Source organism: Rhincodon typus, chromosome 18 (genome assembly GCF_021869965.1).
Source record: "Rhincodon typus isolate 14 chromosome 18, sRhiTyp1.1, whole genome shotgun sequence".
Classification (NCBI taxonomy): domain Eukaryota; kingdom Metazoa; phylum Chordata; class Chondrichthyes; order Orectolobiformes; family Rhincodontidae; genus Rhincodon; species Rhincodon typus.
This window is the reverse complement of record NC_063349.1, coordinates 40,563,837-40,582,850: the sequence shown is the minus strand read 5'-3', so window position 1 is coordinate 40,582,850 and position 19,014 is coordinate 40,563,837. Positions and strand designations below refer to the sequence as shown.

Genomic DNA, 19,014 nt, shown 5'->3' with positions numbered 1-19,014 from the left:
TGGAAGGGTGGGTTAGTTAGTTTGCTGATGACACGAAGGTTAGTGGAGTTGTGGATAGTATGGAGGGCTGTTGTAGGTTGCAATGGGACACTGACAAGATGCAGAGCTAGGCAAAGAAGTGGCAGATGGAATTCAAGCCAGAAAAGTGTGGAGTGATTCATTTTGGAAGGTTGAATTTGAATGCAGAATACAGGGTTAATGGCAGGATTCTTGGCAGTGTGGAGGAACAGAGAGATCTTAGGGTCCATGTCCATAGATTTCTCAAAGTTGCCACCCAAGTTGATTGGGCTGTTAAGAATGCGTATGGTGAGTTGGCTTTCATCAGTAGGGCAGTTGAATTTAAGAGCCGCGAGGTTATCTGCAGCTCTATAAAACTCTGGTTAGACCACACTTGGAATATTGTACTCAGTTTTGGTCGTCTTATTACAGGAAGGATGTGGAAACTTTAGAGAGAGTGCAGAGGAGATTTACCAGGACACTGCCTGGACTGGAGGCCAGGTCTTATGAGGAGCTTGGGCTTTTCTCATTGGAGCGAAGAAGGATGAGAGGTGACTTGATAGAGGTGTACAAGATGATGAGGGGCATAGATAGAGTGGATTGCCAGAGACTTTTTCCCAGGGCAGAAATGACTGTCACAAGGGGTCATAATTTTAAGGTGACTAGAGGAAGGTACTGGGGAGATGTCAGAGGTAGGTTCTATACACAGAGAGTGGTGGGTGCATGGAATGCACTGCCAGCGGTGGTAGTGGAGTCAGATACATTAGGAACATTTAATTGACTCTTGGATAGACACATGGATGATAGTAAAATGAAGGGTACGCAGGTTAGTTTGATCTTAGAGTCGGATAATAGGTCGGCACAACATCGTGGACCAAAGGGCCTGTACTGTTCTATGTTCTATAAATCCAGGTGTCTATCTTCCTTACAATAATGTCAGAGAAAAGCAAGGCATTGAAAAAGCAATCGAAACAACTACATTACCAACAATGAACAAGAAACCTAATCTAACCATTAAGAATGGTTTCTGCACTTACACACGTGGCAATAGTGCTGGAACAAATTATTTTGTTTTGAAATAGCACATCTTCTCATATTACTGAAAAGTTTCACATCACCAAAGGACAAGCTTAAATATAGTTGAGTTTTATTTCTATGCCTAAGCCTATTCTAATCAAATGAAAATGTTTTATTTATTTCTGCTAATGCCTCTGATAGTTAGCTTGTAGTTTTTCATGCAAACATCATCTAGTCTATTTACTGGGTAAACATTGTGCCCCATAAGGCCTCTAATTTAAATTCTCATTATCTTTCGTTCTGGCTTTACTGTGGTTTTAATTTTTTGATTTAAAATGAGTTACTGTTAAAGTGTTTGGTCCTCCATTAGGCTTATGCCATTCGATTTTCAAAAATAACAAGCTATTTTCATCAAAGGAGTACATCATGGACAGAGGCCATTCAGTCCTCCTGTCACTTTTAAAGCAATAAGCCTATGCAGTGCAGTCAATTTAAGTGACTAGCAAGGAATTATATATTCTCATTCATCATCTTGCCTATGAATCTGAGACGAATAGTATTAAGGTTCTGTAGACTCTAATCAGATCATGTACATTACAGACCACAAAAACATACAGTAAATTAAAAAATAAATGTTTAATATGTCCATATGTTCACAAACATAAAATATTGAACAATAACAATAGGTTGTAACAAAATTGCACAAAAATATTTTGTATTAACGACTTCACAAAAATAGCAGAAAATAATTCAAGATGGATATGATTAAATGCCAGATGATTTTTAAAATTTTATTTTATCCAGCAGTGTTTCCTGTATTTGCGTGCTTGTACATGTCTATAGCACTAAAGTGTAGACTTATTGCAGGGAACAGAGTTAATACAGAAAAACATTGCTATTATCAATGATATACACGTTTTATATACAGTTTCAGTAATGACTGATTTCAGCATAACTAGATCCTGCCTCAGTAAACAGCCAAAGCACCCCATACCGCATTTACACAACGTTTATAATTAGCTCATCCACTTTACCACTTATTTACTTAATTGACAACTGATTCCAGATACTTACATTTGTAAAATAATATTTTAACTCAATTTAAGTCTTACCAATGATACTTCTGAGACAAGCTGTGCTTAACACCACTTCATATGCAGCATTTGTCCAGAGAAATCCTTAATATGGCTAAAATCCCTTTACCTTTTCAAAAGTCTAAAATCCTTGATGCCAGTATAACACTGCAGTAACAGCAGCACCAATATTATATTAAATCCATTGCTGAAATCTTTAAAATATATTTTCTGATGATGTTAACAAAATTGAACAATGTACATCTCTAAATATCAGAAATGTATATTTCCATTGATACATATTTTACAAGAAGTTATCATGCAGTTCATGCTTATTGGAATAGAACTATATACACAGTAACTCATCTAGTTAACAGGTACATATATAAGTTGTTAACTAAGACATGGATATGAATGTCCAGTATGGTTTCAGCTAAACCAGCTAGGCATTTCTTGTTGGATTGAAATGTTACCCCAGATGATGGATATGTTACCTCTTTTCATGTTTGTGCCTTCCTGAAGCCATTAAGAATGAGCGCTTGTCTCTGCTTGCGTGTAACCAGTAAAGACAACATCTTTGCAGTTATCTGCATGTAAACAATTGGAAACACTCAGTTCTATAAACTTCATTACTCATCTGCTCTACAGAACAGTAATAAATCCCAACATGCAGAACAGTTGGCCAATGTTTTGGTCAGCAAATGGTGCAATACACACATATATCCAGAGCCATCCACGTTCCAGAAAGTGCACATTGCTTGCAGACGATGAGACAGAATGTTCCATGCAAATGATTTAACCCAAGCCACATTGTGTGGACTCAGACAGAAGTCAAGACATCTTCAAAATGGATCAAAGTCACAGAAATGAAGTTCCAATGGAGTGATATCATTTGGAAGCACATGTTTGTATTCAGTATCTCCCTGAAAAACACTTGTCATTGAACATAGTGGCTAAGCAGATCTTCTAAATGCCCTTAGTTTGTAACGGTAATGCAGTAAAATTAACATATAAGCAAGAAGCATTACTTTGCAAAGATTAAATGCAAAGGTCATAAACTTCAGCTATTTATATTTACAGTTATATCATGCAGGTTTTAAGTCTTACTAGTAAGTCTACACTTAAAGCTGCTGTTTCAATTATATTATAATGCAGTAGAAGTTAACTTGAATAAATTATTCTATGCTTGTTTACAATATAGATGGAATGGGAGATCGAGAACGTCTCAGGGGACAAGGTGAGTTGTAGGGTGAAGCTACTGGAGACAGTCTTAGAGCATTACCAGCCATGCCAGCTATGTTGTTTAAGCTTCTTGACTTTTCGTATCCTTATACGGAAACAGAAATGCACAGATATCAGTTTGCATCAGTTAATAGCCATGAAAACAACATTAGAAAATGCAATGCAATCAAAAGTGGTTTTCTAAATGACGAGCTAGTTGGTTAGAAACAGTTACATTAAGAGTGATCTGGGATTGTAGCTGCCTGTGTGCAAAAAATACATTAAGGAATGTAATAAAAAAAAAGTGCAGAAAGGAGCACAAAGAAATTTGCATTTCTTGCCTTTAAATATTTGTAGTAATTTTAATAGGATAGTTAATTCTGACCACTTGAGAAAACATCTTCAACACATTGAAACAGAAAGGCACTTCTGAACTTACAGCTTTTGGAATTACTTCATTCAACAGACATTAGAAGAATATAGCTTGCATTCTTACTTCATAAATATACGAAGGTAAAGGCAAATGAGAAGATCAAAATTTGCTTGGCTAAGGATACTCCGTGCTATTTTAAAGTATCAATTCAAGCAACAGAACACATCTTAAGTTAATTATTAAAGGTGAACTATCAGGATATGCCTGTGCTAATTGATTTACCTATATATGTGAGAACGGACTGTAATTTGATTAAATTTAAAACATACACAAATGCACACTTAAAAATGTATACCAGGATGTTCATTAGCTAATGCATTCCAAGAAAAATGACTGCACAGGAAAGTATGATATGAGAAATGTACATTTTCTAAATTAGTTTATGTAATTAATGTCAAAACTTCATTTTAGCTTTCTAAGGAGAATTGCATACCTTTCCTGATCCCTCCATCAGTAGCACACGCATAATCACCTGTGGTCAGCAAGAAACATGTTCCCCCGCTTCTGTTTTTGTCCCTGGTGCTAGACCGTCTGATTGGAAGCCTCTCTTCAGAAGATAGTGGTTGGTCACTTCCTGCACTGTCTTCACCTGACAACACTGTTCACATCACCATTCTATTTATTGTACTGAATGCACACTGCTAGTTCAAAACATTCTACAATCTGAATTCACAATACAGACATGCAAGGTTTTGAATGACATGACCTTTCATATCCTAATTTCTTATCAATAAACAAATGAGGCACGGCAAAGCAGCAAAAATGCCAAACGTAGTAGGTAACGGGACAAGGCACACACTAGGGAAAAGGATTCCACCACAGCTAACGATTATTAAATGACCATGCATTGTCACACATATTTCAACACAGTTGCAAAAAGAGAACTGGCACCATGCACTACTGTTACAAATACTTGTTATATAGACCATTCCTTTTCAACTGCGTGAATACATCATGAGCACAAATATATACTGTCATTCAGTACAGCAATCAGCAAGCTAATATTTATTAATTGGAAGGCAGACTTCTGTGAATGTTGGCTTCATTGAATTGTACTAAAACAAGTAATTTTCTATTCTCGTTTCATCGCAGATGGTAATTAATTTATAGATAAGTTGAAAATGCTCAGTTACAATGTAAAAATGATGTTGCTGAGATTTCCACATGAATATAACAAAAAATGCATTCTTTGAAACAATACATTAGTAGAATGCTTCAAAGTGCTTGAGAAATCTGTGTGGCAGATTTATATATCACTCTTACATTTGATTTGTAGAATGCATTTAACTCTGTCTTCAACCAAAACTCTTTTGCATATCAGCTAAAATTACAAGATCTCAGAATTCTCAATGGTTCTTGAAACCTCATACTGTATTTCATGTAGAACTGGTGGGGGGTTGGGGTGGTTACTTCTCATTGTCTTATGTAGGAGTGTAAAGGGTTGTCTGGATCTACAGCATTGAGAATGCTCATGTGATGGAGCACTGACATTATTTAACTGGATGAAAAGCCAAACAGATTCCAGATATCTCTTGATGTTCTTCATCCATCTGATTAAATGTACTGAATGGAAAAACCTGCCCTAAGATTACCACTTAAACATTAAGGCAATGAAGTTTGTTTTGGTAGTAAAGCAAAATGGGGGATAACAAATCAGTAGACTGCTTGACTGTCCTATTTCCCTTTCCATGCCACGGCAGTTCACAATTGCCAGATTTTGTAAGTAATTAATTTTTAAAATTAATTTTAAACACTGTCAAGTAGACCCAGTTGTGTTCATTGTGAACCCAATGATTTTCAAGATTCCAAAACTAACCTCAATGTTGTGTAATGTTTTGAAAGAGGAAATTGCACAAAATATTGGGTCACCTCCTTCAGGTCAGTTAGGGGCGGGTATGAAATGCTGGCCTAGCCAGCAAAACACATATTGCATGAATGGATTTTAAACAAAAGCTCCTCCTCTTCTGTTTTTGTCCGTGTTGCTAGACCTCTGTTCGGAAGCCTCTCTTCAGGAGATAGTCACAAAGTTGCATCTATCAGTTTATCACAAATGAGCAGTGGGAAAAGATTGTAATCTACATGAATAACTTTAAACATAACTTTGAGATGCTCCTTTGTTTTTGGACTCCAATTTGTTTTTTGAAAGAGGGCTTCTGGCTAAATAGGTATGCACAAAATGGCATTAAATATAAAATAAAAATGCCAGACAAGAGTTAGCATTTCAGGTTGATGACCTTTCTGACAGTTCTGATGTAAGATCATCAGCCTGAAACATCAACTGTTTCTTTCCACAGATACTACCTGACCTGCTGAGTATTTCCAGCATATTTTGTGTATATTTTGGATTTCTAGTACCAGTAGTATTTTGTTTTATGTGTAAAATGGCGACCAGTAATAGGCCCTTTCAAAATGTGGCTGCACCTTTTGAGTTAACAAGAGGGTATGTTCCATTTTGTGGCTATTACTGTACAATAAATGCCAAGCACAACAAATTAGAATTACAATTGCTGTGTGTACAAGTATCAAGTTATTTACATGATCTCATGCCATTTCTTCATTTGCTATATATGGTCTCACTGTCATCGTGGAATTTCAAACTACTAAATAATTTTACAGCCTGCAGAAAGAGGTGCTATGGAAAATCAAAACTTCACAAAATGTGAAAATGCAGTTCTTCAATGACAAAGTGAATCTTTAAATCTCATTATAGATCATCTACATATTTGACTGGGAGACACTCCATGGGCCATCTTCATCCTCCCCCTGAGGAAGGCAGAAAGTTGGCACAGTATTAATGCTGACTGGCCAATGTCACCAGGGAAATGCAGGAGTGAAACTAAGAGAACTGGTACATCCCAGCCTTCCAAAAATAAGCAACAAAACTATGCTTGACTACTTTTGAGCAGGCTTCAAATGCACCTCCAAAGACCCAGTGATTGGGTCTCTCAAAGTCTGGCACAAATCAGGAAAGGGTTCATGGTGCACACATGCTATTTACACTTGAAAGTCGAAACCGAGACCCTACTACTGTTGGAGAAGCTCGACTTGAATCCTTTAAGCAGCTTCCTGCTGGAAATGTGCAGAATTGCATTAGAAAGGCCTGAAGTGTCCATGAGTCTCATTGAAAGTCCTGACTCCCTATCAAACTTTCCCAGCCTTCTGTTTTTAATCAGCTGAGGAACAGTTGGATGCAAGATGAAAATTGTCACTCCTACATCCACAGATGTAAATTAAGATGGTTTTCCTTTTTCTTTTGAAGAGCTGTGTGTCGAATGTATGGAACTGTTAGCAAAATGTACCATTTCATCAAATACTGATTCAATTCCATAAAATCTATGTCGTTTGTTTAATAGGGATAGTAAATGCAATGCTGCGAATATTTCCATTAGGAAGCTTTAGTTGGACCTGAAATGATCAAGGTAATTTACTTTAGAACAATTCTATTAAATAAATACATGCATCATGCCTTGCTCATGACTATGGTTAAAAAGTTAGATAATGTAACTTTTTAAATTGACAATTGTATACTGTGGTGATCTTTCAATGACATTCACTGACTGGTCTATTTCCACAGCTTACCAGGTATGTGTTTTCCATGTTTGTCTTACCTGTCCTGTTGCACTCCAGCTTATCTTTCCCAAAAGGACACACATCACTTTGAGTGCTGTTGCATGGTGTATTCAGATCAGTTTTGCAGTAAGTTGGAGACCCTGTTTGTGGAGCTTGAGAGATGTGTTTCTTTCTCTTTCTTGGAAGCTTCTGTTTTGCCATGGCCAGTGAATAGTACATTCCAAAATTATTGACAATAACTGGTACAGGCATTGCTATTGTCAGCACACCTGCAAGGGCACAGAGTGCTCCTACTAACATGCCTGACCAGGTCTGAGGGTACATGTCTCCATATCCAAGTGTTGTCATCGTGACGACTGCCCACCAGAATCCAATAGGGATATTTTTGAACTTGGTGTGGTGACTGGCTGTTGGATCATTTGGGTTCGCTCCAATTCTTTCAGCATAGTAAATCATTGTAGCAAATATCAACACACCCAGTGCCAAGAAAATGATTAAGAGCAGAAATTCATTAGTGCTAGCTCGGAGAGTGTGTCCAAGAACTCTTAATCCCACAAAGTGACGGGTTAGCTTGAAGATTCGCAAAATTCTGACAAACCTTACCACCCTGAGGAAGCCCAGCACATCTTTTGCAGCCTTTGATGAAAGTCCACGGAGTCCCACCTCCAAATAAAAGGGTAAAATTGCAACAAAGTCAATAATATTTAGAAGATTTTTGATGAATTCAAGTTTATCAGGGCAGAATATAATTCGAACTAAAAATTCAATAGTAAACCATACTACACATACACCTTCAATGTATGTCAATGCCGGGTCTGTTTCAATCTCAAGGTGTTGGATTAATTGAGATGAATTCCCGTTTATTACATGTTCTGTTTTGTTAACAATCTTGTTAAATGCCTCATGTGTCTCGAGGCAAAAGGTGGTGATTGAGACGAGGATGAACAATAAAGAGGCAAAGGCAATAAACTGAAAAAGAAAGAGCAAAAATGCAATTACTTATATTTTAATAACAGTTTCAAGTAATATTTTTAGTTGAAAACTTTAAAAGTATTAGGTAATTCTAGGTAATAATTTAATAAAAGTATTAGGCAATTATTGAATAATTATGCAAATAGATTCATTTTTACATCTAATCTTATAAATACTATACATTGCTTTAAAATATTCAGAAAGCTTGTGCTTCTGAAAAAGCCATTAGTACTGTGCACCTTCTCAATATATTTTACAAGTAACAAGCCATATACTGGTGCATGTACTTTGTTATCACCGCTACTGCAAATGACTGTAATCTGTACAGCTTTCTACAATCACAGCCTCAATTTTACACAACAGTATTTGCAAACATAGTTACTTTTGTTCAATTGCATCTTAACAATTTTTATATTACAATTTGCATTCATGTGATCTAGCATTTCAATACCTTTTATAATTTATAAGCATGCAAATAAAAAGTGATTTCTCACAACCTGCTTTACATAATGCTAAGGATTACTAAGACATTACAAAATTGCAGAAATAATGATTATCGATTACAAAATGATCCCTGTACAAATTTTGAATACTGCAAAGTGAATGAGTAGACAATGGGTTAAATCAGCAAAATAATCTGAAATAATCATCATTTGTACAAGGAGAATATTTGGTCATCATTAAATTTGTTGAAATATGCTTAAAACATGAATTTGGAAGACTTCATTCAATTAGCTCCCTGTGAGATTAGTTATATTGCAAATAACCTCACTAAGCTGCCAAAAAAAATGCTTCTATAATAAAGCAATTGAACACATTCATAGAACATAGAACAGTACAGCATAATACAGGCCCTTCAGCCCATGATATTGCGCCGACCTATTATCTTACTCTAAGATCAAACTAACCTGCATACACTTCATTTTACTATCATCCATGCGCCTATCCAAGAGTCGCTTAAATGTCCCTAATGTATCTGACTCAACTATCACCGCTGGCAGTGCATTCCACACACCCACTACTCTCTGTGTAAAGAGCCTATCGCTGACATCTTCCCTATACCTTCCTTCAATCACCTTAAAATTATGCCCCCTCATGATAGCCATTTCCGCCCTGGGAAAAAGTCTCTTGCTATCCATTCTATCTATGCCTCTCATCATCTTGTACATCTAAACTGTTAATCATATATTTACTAAACTCAAACTGAAAATGTTGGTTAATTTTACTTTGTAGTGTGCCTTTATTGTCAATGATTCCACAGTATCCTTATAAAGTATGAATTGATATCAAAGCAATTACTATCCCAATTTCTGAATGTTATCATTTTCATATTACTATTTCCACCACATGGCAATGCTTCTTTGGATGCCTGGATTCTGTAAGAGGCAAATACCACAATGATCTTGGAAACCTCCAAGTAACTATATTGTAACACTCATATTCTTCAATATTCTGACTAAGTGATCAATCATGAGCCTGTCGGACAAGTACAATTATATTGTTCCTTGGCCGCCTACAATGGGGTGCTCGCTATGGCTCTCATTGGGAAGAGATGACTGATGGTCATTTAACCTGGGGAAAAGGCTGAGAAAGAGGGCCCTTCATAGTAACATCAGCTGGTGTGGAAATTGAACCCACACTTTTGGGGTCACCTGACATTGTTTAAATCAGGTGTCTATCAAGTGAGTTAACCAAATCCCAGGTAACCTATAATCAACAATCTGTCTCATCTTCTCAGTACTTAAATTAATGCTGGCACAATCAAAGATCATTAAAGAAAGGAATTTATGGAAGTGAGGATAGCAGTTAATCACTGTTACAATGTTAAATCATGGTAACGAATGAGTTGCATTAAATTGGAGCCCAACTGTTTTCTGGAAAGAGATCAGATTGGGAGGCAGCAGTTTTGTTGCCACAATCCTGCACTCTGAGGACAGTTGCCACACTGTTTTTGAGTTAGAATCATTAAACAAAGGTAGTTCATTCAAGTTGGTTTTGTTTCTATTCTGCTTAATATGTGCAAGATCATGACGTATAATAGATTGGCACGTTAGGGCTCTTGTGGCACACTGATAGTGCCCTGAAAACAGGAGGACCTGGGTTCAAGTCCCACCTGCTTCAGAGGAGTGGAGTAGTAACTCTAAACAGGTAGATGAGAACATATCTTGACTAGTGTGGGAAGCTTAAACTTCAGGTCTCCACTGCCTTTTCATCAAGCATGGATTTCTGTGGAATGAACAGTGGGCTTAGGAAGCTCTCACACCCTACATATCTTTGCAACAGCCATCTAATTCTATCAGAGAATAGACCTGACTTTAGGATAATTTCTGCACTAATTTGTAAATTAGTTTCTATGGTGTCCACTACTATTAACCATTAGAAGCCCTGAATATGTAAGTTTTTTAAGAAGGCTAAGAGGAAGCCCAGTGGAGAGATGCCATTTGGTTGGATTTCAACACAGGAATTCTGTGCCCATCTAACAGTACAGTCACATTACTCCATCTGAAAACACAAGAGCTTACACGTTGATTTGGAAAACCATGAATCCTACCTTCAAAGGAATAGCGGGGAGTAGGTGTAGTGATACAAGAAAAATAAAGGAAGATCTGGCTAACTACAATGCTGACTAGTATTTCAGAATTACTTAATCATGTGGTGCTTCATGAAGTAAAACATGCGACAGACATCCTACATCAATACAGTTCAATTGTTTGACTCAAACACAATATCACTGACCTTATCCTGACAATTACTCAAGCACCTGACACTGAACGTTGTCAATTGTCTTCACATAGCTGACGTCAATAGGGAGGCAGAGGCAGACAACAAACATTTGTTGAGAAATAATGCTACAGCTAAGTTTTAGCATAGGGATTAGAATGATCCAGTCATAGTAACAGACAACTTTGAGGCATGTTCCAATACTACCAATGGCGTAGATGCCACAGCATAATAAACAGGTCAGTACATCATTTCAGAAACCATCAATGAATGGGTTGAATACTGGATGTCCTGATTTATCTACTGGTGTAGCCAATTCCTTTTCTCTGCAATATGTTTCTAACATTGCTTCATTCCTTTTCCTGTTAAGCTTGGCATAAGTAATGAGGCATGTATTGGGCCTTTTCTAAAATAATTGTCACACAGCTCTGGCATTTCTGCTGAATTTCTTGCATTCATTTAATTTTCACTGAATGGATTTAAAATTCTGAGCAGCCAGTATGTGTAGTGCGCTAGCCAAGACCTCATTTGATTCTGATCAGTGAGATGCTTATATCAAATGGCTGGGTCTCAATGCTGGGCACAGCAATGTCAGCCATGTAAGAAGTCTATGGTAAGTCCTACATATGTCGTGAAGGCAAGACTACAAGATGGTGATCTTGCACCAGCTATGGTCTGTAGTGAACAGGAACACGTTTGTTCCTTCAATCTCTACAAAAATACAAACTTTCAATTTCCTGGCACCAGAAAAGGTCAGTCAGCACATAAACAAAAGAATCACCATCCACTGGAGTCAAAAAACAGCAAAATGAAGATCCTAACTACATCACTAGGTTAAAATTCCAACTGCTTTATTTTTTATATTTGTTAATGGGATATGGGGACCCAATTACTGGTCACCAGTCAGCAGTTAAAAGTCAATGACATTACTGTAGGTCTGGAGTCACACATTGTCCAGAATGGGTAATGATAACAGATTGCCTTCCCTCAAGGAGATTCATGGGGTTTATTGACAATCAGGTGGCTATATGGCAACCATTGTTAGCTTTTAATTCAGACTATCTTTTGTATTGAATTCAAATTTCAGCATGTGTGAGATTTGAACTCATTCGACTAAAAAGCATTAGTTTGGAGTTCAGGATAACTAGCACAGTGGACTTCTTTTTCTTTATTCATTCACAGATTGTGGGCTTTACTGCCCAGGTAACATTTATCGCCCATCCCTAATTGTCCAGAGGGCAGTTAAGAGTCAACTCTGTTGCTGTGGGCCTGGAGTCACATATAGCCCAGACCAGGCAAGGATGGCAGTTTCCTTCACTAAAGGGTATTAGCAAACCAGTTGGGTTTTTCCTGAGAATTGACAATGGATTTGTGGTCGTTATTAGACATTTAATTCCAGGATCATTTTTAAACTTAATATAAATTTCACCATCTTCTGTGACAGGATTTGAAACCAGGTCCCAGGACATTACCTGGGTCTCTGGACTAACAATCCAGCGATAACACCACTAGATACACCATTCCACTGCCTGCCCTTAAGTCTGTTTCAAACAATAGCTGTGACCACTCAGGCGTAGGCCCAGTTCAAAAATGGCAGAACCAAATTACAATACGAATTGAGATCTTATCTATCAAACTGATTCTGAGGCTCAAGCTTTTCTGTTTAAGTGATATTGATGGATTAAAAGTGACCCCACATGTGCTCTGTCCAAACATCCAACATTGCACCCACAGCTATGAATGACTTTGGAAATGGCCCGACATATTAACTATGAGTTTCATTACTGTAGAAATTGCGCTGGCTTAAGCCAGTACATAGAAATTGGTGCTGCTATTCAGTCCTCCAAGGGCAATTTGACCATTTTATCAATTGCCTGATATTAGGAGTCAAACAGTAATGTGCTTTACAGGTTCAGAAACCCTGTATATCTTATAGTCTGAAGGACATTTGACAAAAATGAGGAAAAATCACTCAGGCAGAAACTGTAGCCAGAAGCAAGACAGTAGTCGTGCTAGCCTATTTGAAATAACAAGATGAGGTTTGAAAGCAATCTCTTGGAACAAGAGGCATTATCAAATGACTGTGGCTAAATTGGAAGAAACATCAGTGCATATTAAAAATCCAAAAATTGCAAAGGATGATTACAAGAAAGGAAATTGGGCTGCAGAATATGAAGAAATGAGAATTTCAGAAAGAGAAAAGTTGAGATGACTGAATTTAAAAATAATGATCAAACAACTCTCTTTGGATTAAGTAATTCCAAATATGTGGATTTTCTGCAAAGTAATTATCAGCAAGTGTGAACCATTAGAATTTTACATCTTTACCATGACAAAAGCAGGGGTAGTTTCTGGATAATCGTGTGCACAAGTGGGCAAAATGCGCCAATCTTTAAGGCACAGAATTGTTTATAGTTGAAGAATTGGCAACTCAAGACAGGCAATTCAGTTTCTTCCTGGAGGACAGCTATGCACTGGTACAAATTATTCAGAAATATCAGGATGAAACTTATGTCTTTGGATAAGTGTCAGTTGCATTGTGTTTTCTGGAGGGATCCAAGTGTCTAACGAGACATTTCACCATATCATACCGAGTGTACTTCATCAGTTACCAGCCTTCCCCCCGTGGCATCCCTTACTTTGTATTTCTTGCACTCATGCCATCATTGAAAGGCCCTGGACAAACATTGGTAATCTGGTGCTGCCTTTCACTGTCAATATAATGGCACAGCAACCACAAAGCCATGCTGCTCATGGCTGACATTCCCAAAATGAAAACCAAATGCTGGTATTATGACCAATGGCCATTGAACATTCAATGATGGTCTGCTGCACCCAGTTCTCTTCTACTGGAACTAGGTGCCTGTCAGGTCCTGTCTGGCTTGGGGTGTCTGACGCAGTCGAGATTTCTCATGCACAATGAAAGCTTCCTCCTCCTCCTCAATGTCCTCATCCTTAGAAGGTTACTCCCATCCCCCAGGACTTCATCATCCACTTCATCATCCCGTTGCCTGGTCCAATTGTGCACAGCATATTAGGATGATGCAGCACTCTCTGTCTGGGCTGGAGCTGCCCCACCCTGGAAAGGTCCAAGCAGTGGAACTGCATCCTCAGTGGTCTGCTCATCTGTTTCATTGTGGCCCCTATGGAAGCATGAGCAACATTGTATCTACATGCTCCACCAGTCAAGGGTTAGACAAAGGTGTCATAAGCCAAGGTCACAGTGGGTGTCCTCGTCCCCAGTTCTCAGCTTTTAAAGACTCTGGACCCTCAAACATACTCAAGAGTGCTCTGGAATGTATGAATAATGGCAGCAGCCAGGGTAGTGGGCACACACCTCCAAGAAGTGGTAAATGATGATCACCGATGACCTTAACATTAACGGAATGGAACTTCATCCTGTGGATAAAATCTGCAGCATTGTGATACACTCCTCTCAGTACCATGTGTGTGCAGTCGATGGCATCTTGCACCTAGGGGAAGTCAGCTACGTTTGTGAATGTTGCTGCCTGGGCTGCAGCACTGACACTACCCTGGGGGAATGAAATGAACAAATGTGACTTTAAACAGATGGAATTGGTCACCGTCCTGATGAATTTATGCTGCACGATTAAGAGATCCTGCACAGGTCAACCATCATTCCTTGAAGTTCAAAGCAGCTGTCACCGACACTGCCTCCCACTCCTGCAGCCCTCATGTCCCACGCTAGCAATTCACACAGTTCCATCATGTTGTCCCAAGACAGACAGAGTCTGCCTCAATACTGCACACATTCATCTCTAAAGAAAAGAGTTATGGCAGAAAACCGCGATCCTATGTATCCTGGGGGGCCCTGAGGCTGTAGCCTGTCTCTAAGCTGGGTGCTCCTCATCCCCTGAGATGGCCTACTGCTGCCCCTCGGTTTGGGTCGACCATCCTGCTCCTCCTGCATTTGCCTTTACCTTCTGAGGAGGTAGCTACACTGACCAGCATCCCACCAGTGGATGGGAAGATGAAGGGTCAAAGAGGTTCTTAGGTCTCAGAAGAGTTAGTGATGGCATACCCTGCAGATGGGGGCTGCATGCACTATACCATACACTGAGAAATGCTGCACCTTATAACAAGGGCCATGTCTCCATCATACATTCAGTTTCAGCCTCAGTACATCTACCGACTTGATGAAAGGGCTGCACCAGTTGAGTGATCAAAACATGACGTCAAAAGGGAACTCCTGCTGCTTTCTGACCCCCTTCCCATCCAAGACTCACATCAATCATTCAGCTTCTCCTTGCATGCAGTACAGAGCCTCGTTAAACTTTACATAAGAGATGATGAAGTGATGGTCTCAACCTCCCACAGCACCTATGGAAGTTGCTCAAGTGCTAGGTCACCTTCGCTCAGCATTCACCTCTTTTCAAGTCTTTGCTGCTAACTTAAGCATCATTGAGATGCCAATGTTCAATGTGCAATGACCAACGGCATGGTGCAAATTGCCTTAGATCAGTATTTGAACTCTAAGCACATTTACTGTGCATGCTTTGTGACTGTACAGTGCAATGATTGCAAACTCAATGTAGCTGGAGTTTGCAAATGGTTGATGTATTTGCCCCTTTGACTTCCTAGCATCCAGTAGCAGTAGATACCATGCTTTTGCCCATCAAAATGACACTGATTCTAACTGTCTTGGGATTTGACCCAGCCATTTTTCAGTTGCATTTTGTATCTGGAGAACAGCAAGTGATGGCAGAGTTTGTAGCTAATGGTGGACAATGTTAACACTGGGCTCCTACTGGTCTCCAGCTACTCCCTGCAACTCCCCAAAGCCCCCGGTTCCCAGTTAATCTCGTTTTGTCTTGACAGCCCAATTCCAACCATAGGCCCCTGCCTGTGGAGCCCCACTATATTAAACTTTGCCTCCAACTGTCTGTCCTATCCCTGATATTATATCTTAATAAGGCACCCTGCTCCTTTACACTCTCCCTGTGGAGTTGTTCACGGCAAACAAATCCCCTTTCCTAGCCTTCCTTCCCTTCCAATGTTCTCCATGCCCCCATACACCTTGAGCTTCCCTCTATCACTGACCTTGTCCCCACCTCTACAAGTCCCTCTGCTTTCCCCCACCTGTCGTGACTTCCCATCCCTTTTGGCAATGATCCCTCACTGCCCCTACAGGCCACCTCTCCCACACCCCCTTGCACGCTCCTGATCAGTGGACAAACCCCCCAAACAATTTTAAAACACAACATGGTTCCAAAATTAGCAGTGTGATAATGACCAGCTTTAGGATGCAAATGTCACTGAGGCTCAAAATATTGTGGGGGTTGCAATTAATCATTGGCCATTGCTTCCAATGAGGACCTGCTCATTATTACAATCAGGAAGTGCAGCCAGGATGAAGCTGAGTGGAGTATATACCTCAGCAGGGGGTACAAAACTGTAAGGGGGTTGCGAGCAACATTTTAAGCCAGCCTGCACCTTAAACAGGGAGGAAGGGCTGGAAGTGACTGGGAAAGTTGGCCCAAACAGATATAAACACAATAAGTGGCACAGCATGTGGAGGCTCGAAGCTTTCTTGAAGCAGCAACACAAAAGACCATGAGGGACCAGGAGCCCCTCCTTACAGACACCACAAAGTCAGTGAAAGCAGACAGCTATGGTAGTTGATACTAGAATTGCAGTCCCGGAGATCTGAATGCTGTGCCATGAGAAATCTAATGGTCCTACATGACTGTTCAAGATTAGCAAATAGATCTTCAGCCTGGAACATCTCTGTAGCACAGAGATTCAGTAATATACTCTAAACATGCAAAGTAATTTAGGGCGGCATGATGGCTCAGTGGCTAGCATCAGGGACTCTGATTTGATTTCACTCTTGGGTGACCTCTGTGTGGAGTTTGCACATTCTCCCTGTGTCTGTGTGGGTTCCCTTTGGGTGCTCTGGTTTCCTCCACAGTCCAAAGATGTGCAGTCCAGGTGGTTTGGCCATACTAAATTGCCCATTGTGTCCAGGGATGCGCAGGCTAGATGGGTTAGCCATGGGAAATGAAGGGTTACAGGGGTGGGGGGTGTTGGGTCAGGGTGGGATGCTTTTGGAGGGTTGGTGTGGACTCGATGGGCCAAATGGCCTGCTCCCACAATGTAGGGATTCTTTGATCATCTCAGGCAATTTTAAGCTCTGAGGCTGCAGGTCTGTTTGCAACAGCTGACAGATTTCACCCAGCATCTCTTCAGTGAAACAGAAATAATGCCTGCACTGTCCCTCACCACAGTGATGTAAAGTGAAATATGTCTGAAGGTAAAATCTGCTGCTCAGTTCACTTCTCCCTCCTCAATTCCCTCTTCAAACCAGCTTGTTCTCCTCTGTGTCACTTCTGCTCACTCTCCCTCTTGTGTTGCAGGCCAACAAGGATAAAGACTACATCATCCATGACTGGCAGCAAATGATCTGAGTAGAACTCTTGAAGTCAGAAACAAGAAGTTTGCCAAATGACAATGCCAGTTTGTCTAGATTTCAATGATATAAAACAGTGTACCAACAGAACAAAGCTCCAAAGATTTGCAGTAGCAGCTGGTTAAAAAAATCACTCAGCAACTAACCTGCAAGGTAAAAAGTCCCAAATCCAGTTGTTGAAGTTAAGAGAAGGTGCTTGCTGAAACATTCAGGTTGAAAATACCACCACTAGAGTCACATCAAATGATTATGCAATCTGCTTCCTGTGCATTCTTCCAGCACAAACTCCAGGACTAAATTAAACAACTGATTCAAAATGGCATCCAGTATAGCCTGCATTGGAGGTGTGCAAACAAGGCACAACTGCCATTTTTGCCTTGAAATTGTAGCAGCAGTGTTGAAAATTTTAGGCCCTCTTGTGATGTAGTGGTAGTATCCCTACTCTTGCACCAGGCATCCTGGGTTCAAGTCCCAACTGCTGCAGAGGTGTGTAACAACATCTCTGAACAGGGTGATTAGAAAAATAGACTAAACAAAAACTTTGGGCCCTTTTGTGTCACAGTGGCCCCATCCCTACCCCTGGTCTATGAGACCTGGGTTCAAGCACCACCTGCTCCAGAATTATGTGAAACCACTCTGAACAGGTTAATGAAAAATACTTTTTTTAAAAACAAATCTAGAACAACAAAATTTTGAGCCAATCTGTTGTAATAGGGACAGATACTGGCCTAAAACCTCAGGGAATCATCGGAGACAATCCCACCTAAGTCTTTTTTGAAGTAATGTCACAGGAACTTTCATTTCAAACTGACAGCATAGGAAGAACCTCAGTCCAATTTCACATTGATAAGACAATCCCTTCAAAAGGCAGCACTCCTTCCTTTCTGTGGTAGACTATTACCTTAGGTGTCTGCAGTGGGACTTAAACCCACAATTTCCCTGATTCAGAGCCATGAATGTTACCACTAAGCCAAGGCTGATATTTGCTTGAAAAGCACACTTTATTTCTATGGTAAAACAGAACTATTATCTAACTGAGGAATTAAAGACAGCCTAATTATTGGAGCATATAAGCAGATTGTGCATCCATCAGATATTCCAAAGTTCATTGCTCATTTGCAAGCATTCTTTGAATCCATTTCCTATCATTTGCTAGTTCAGTGAAATTGTCTCTCAGTCTATACGCTATCACAACTGAGCAGTAGATACAGTAGGCTAGATTGAAAGTAACATAAATAAATCATTAATAGAAATTGCTTGAAAAAGTAAATCATTGCTTCATCTGGAAGATGCATTTGTGGCCTTGGTCAGCGTGGAGGGAGGAGGTGAATGGTTACTCCTTCTGCAATTCCATGTGAAGAGTTTTGAGGGGTGGACCAGGGAGTTGTGGAGGGAAGGGTCCATGTGGAAAGCTAACGGGGATGGTAGGGAAAGCTGCATTTGGTTATGGCACCCTGCTGGAGGTGGCAGGAATGCTGGAGAATGGTCCTTTGAACACAGGCTGCTTAGATGGGAAACAAAGACAAGAGGAAGACATAACACAGTGTGGAGCTGGAGGAACACAGCAGGCCAGGCAGCAT

General features: G+C 39.8%; 1 protein-coding gene across 3 annotated transcripts in view; it reads right to left on the bottom strand.

Annotated features, from left to right (window-relative positions):
• Positions 1 to 1,705: 1,705 nt before the first annotated feature.
• LOC109936232 (potassium voltage-gated channel subfamily C member 2) overlaps positions 1,706 to 19,014 on the bottom strand; it is a 145,978-nt gene continuing 128,669 nt past the window's right edge. The window contains exons 2-4 of one of the 3 annotated variants that reach the window (XM_020534850.2): positions 7,350 to 8,280; positions 4,175 to 4,339; positions 1,706 to 2,674 (exon numbers count right to left, since the gene is read on the bottom strand). In XM_020534850.2, the coding sequence (XP_020390439.1) occupies positions 2,613 to 2,674; positions 4,175 to 4,339; positions 7,350 to 8,280 (1,158 nt within the window). In that variant the 3' untranslated portion in view covers positions 1,706 to 2,612. Of the gene's footprint in view, positions 3,415 to 4,174; positions 4,340 to 7,349; positions 8,281 to 19,014 lie in introns of all 3 variants that reach the window. The other 2 variants (XM_020534848.2, XM_048607618.1) reach the window with 2 other exon arrangements.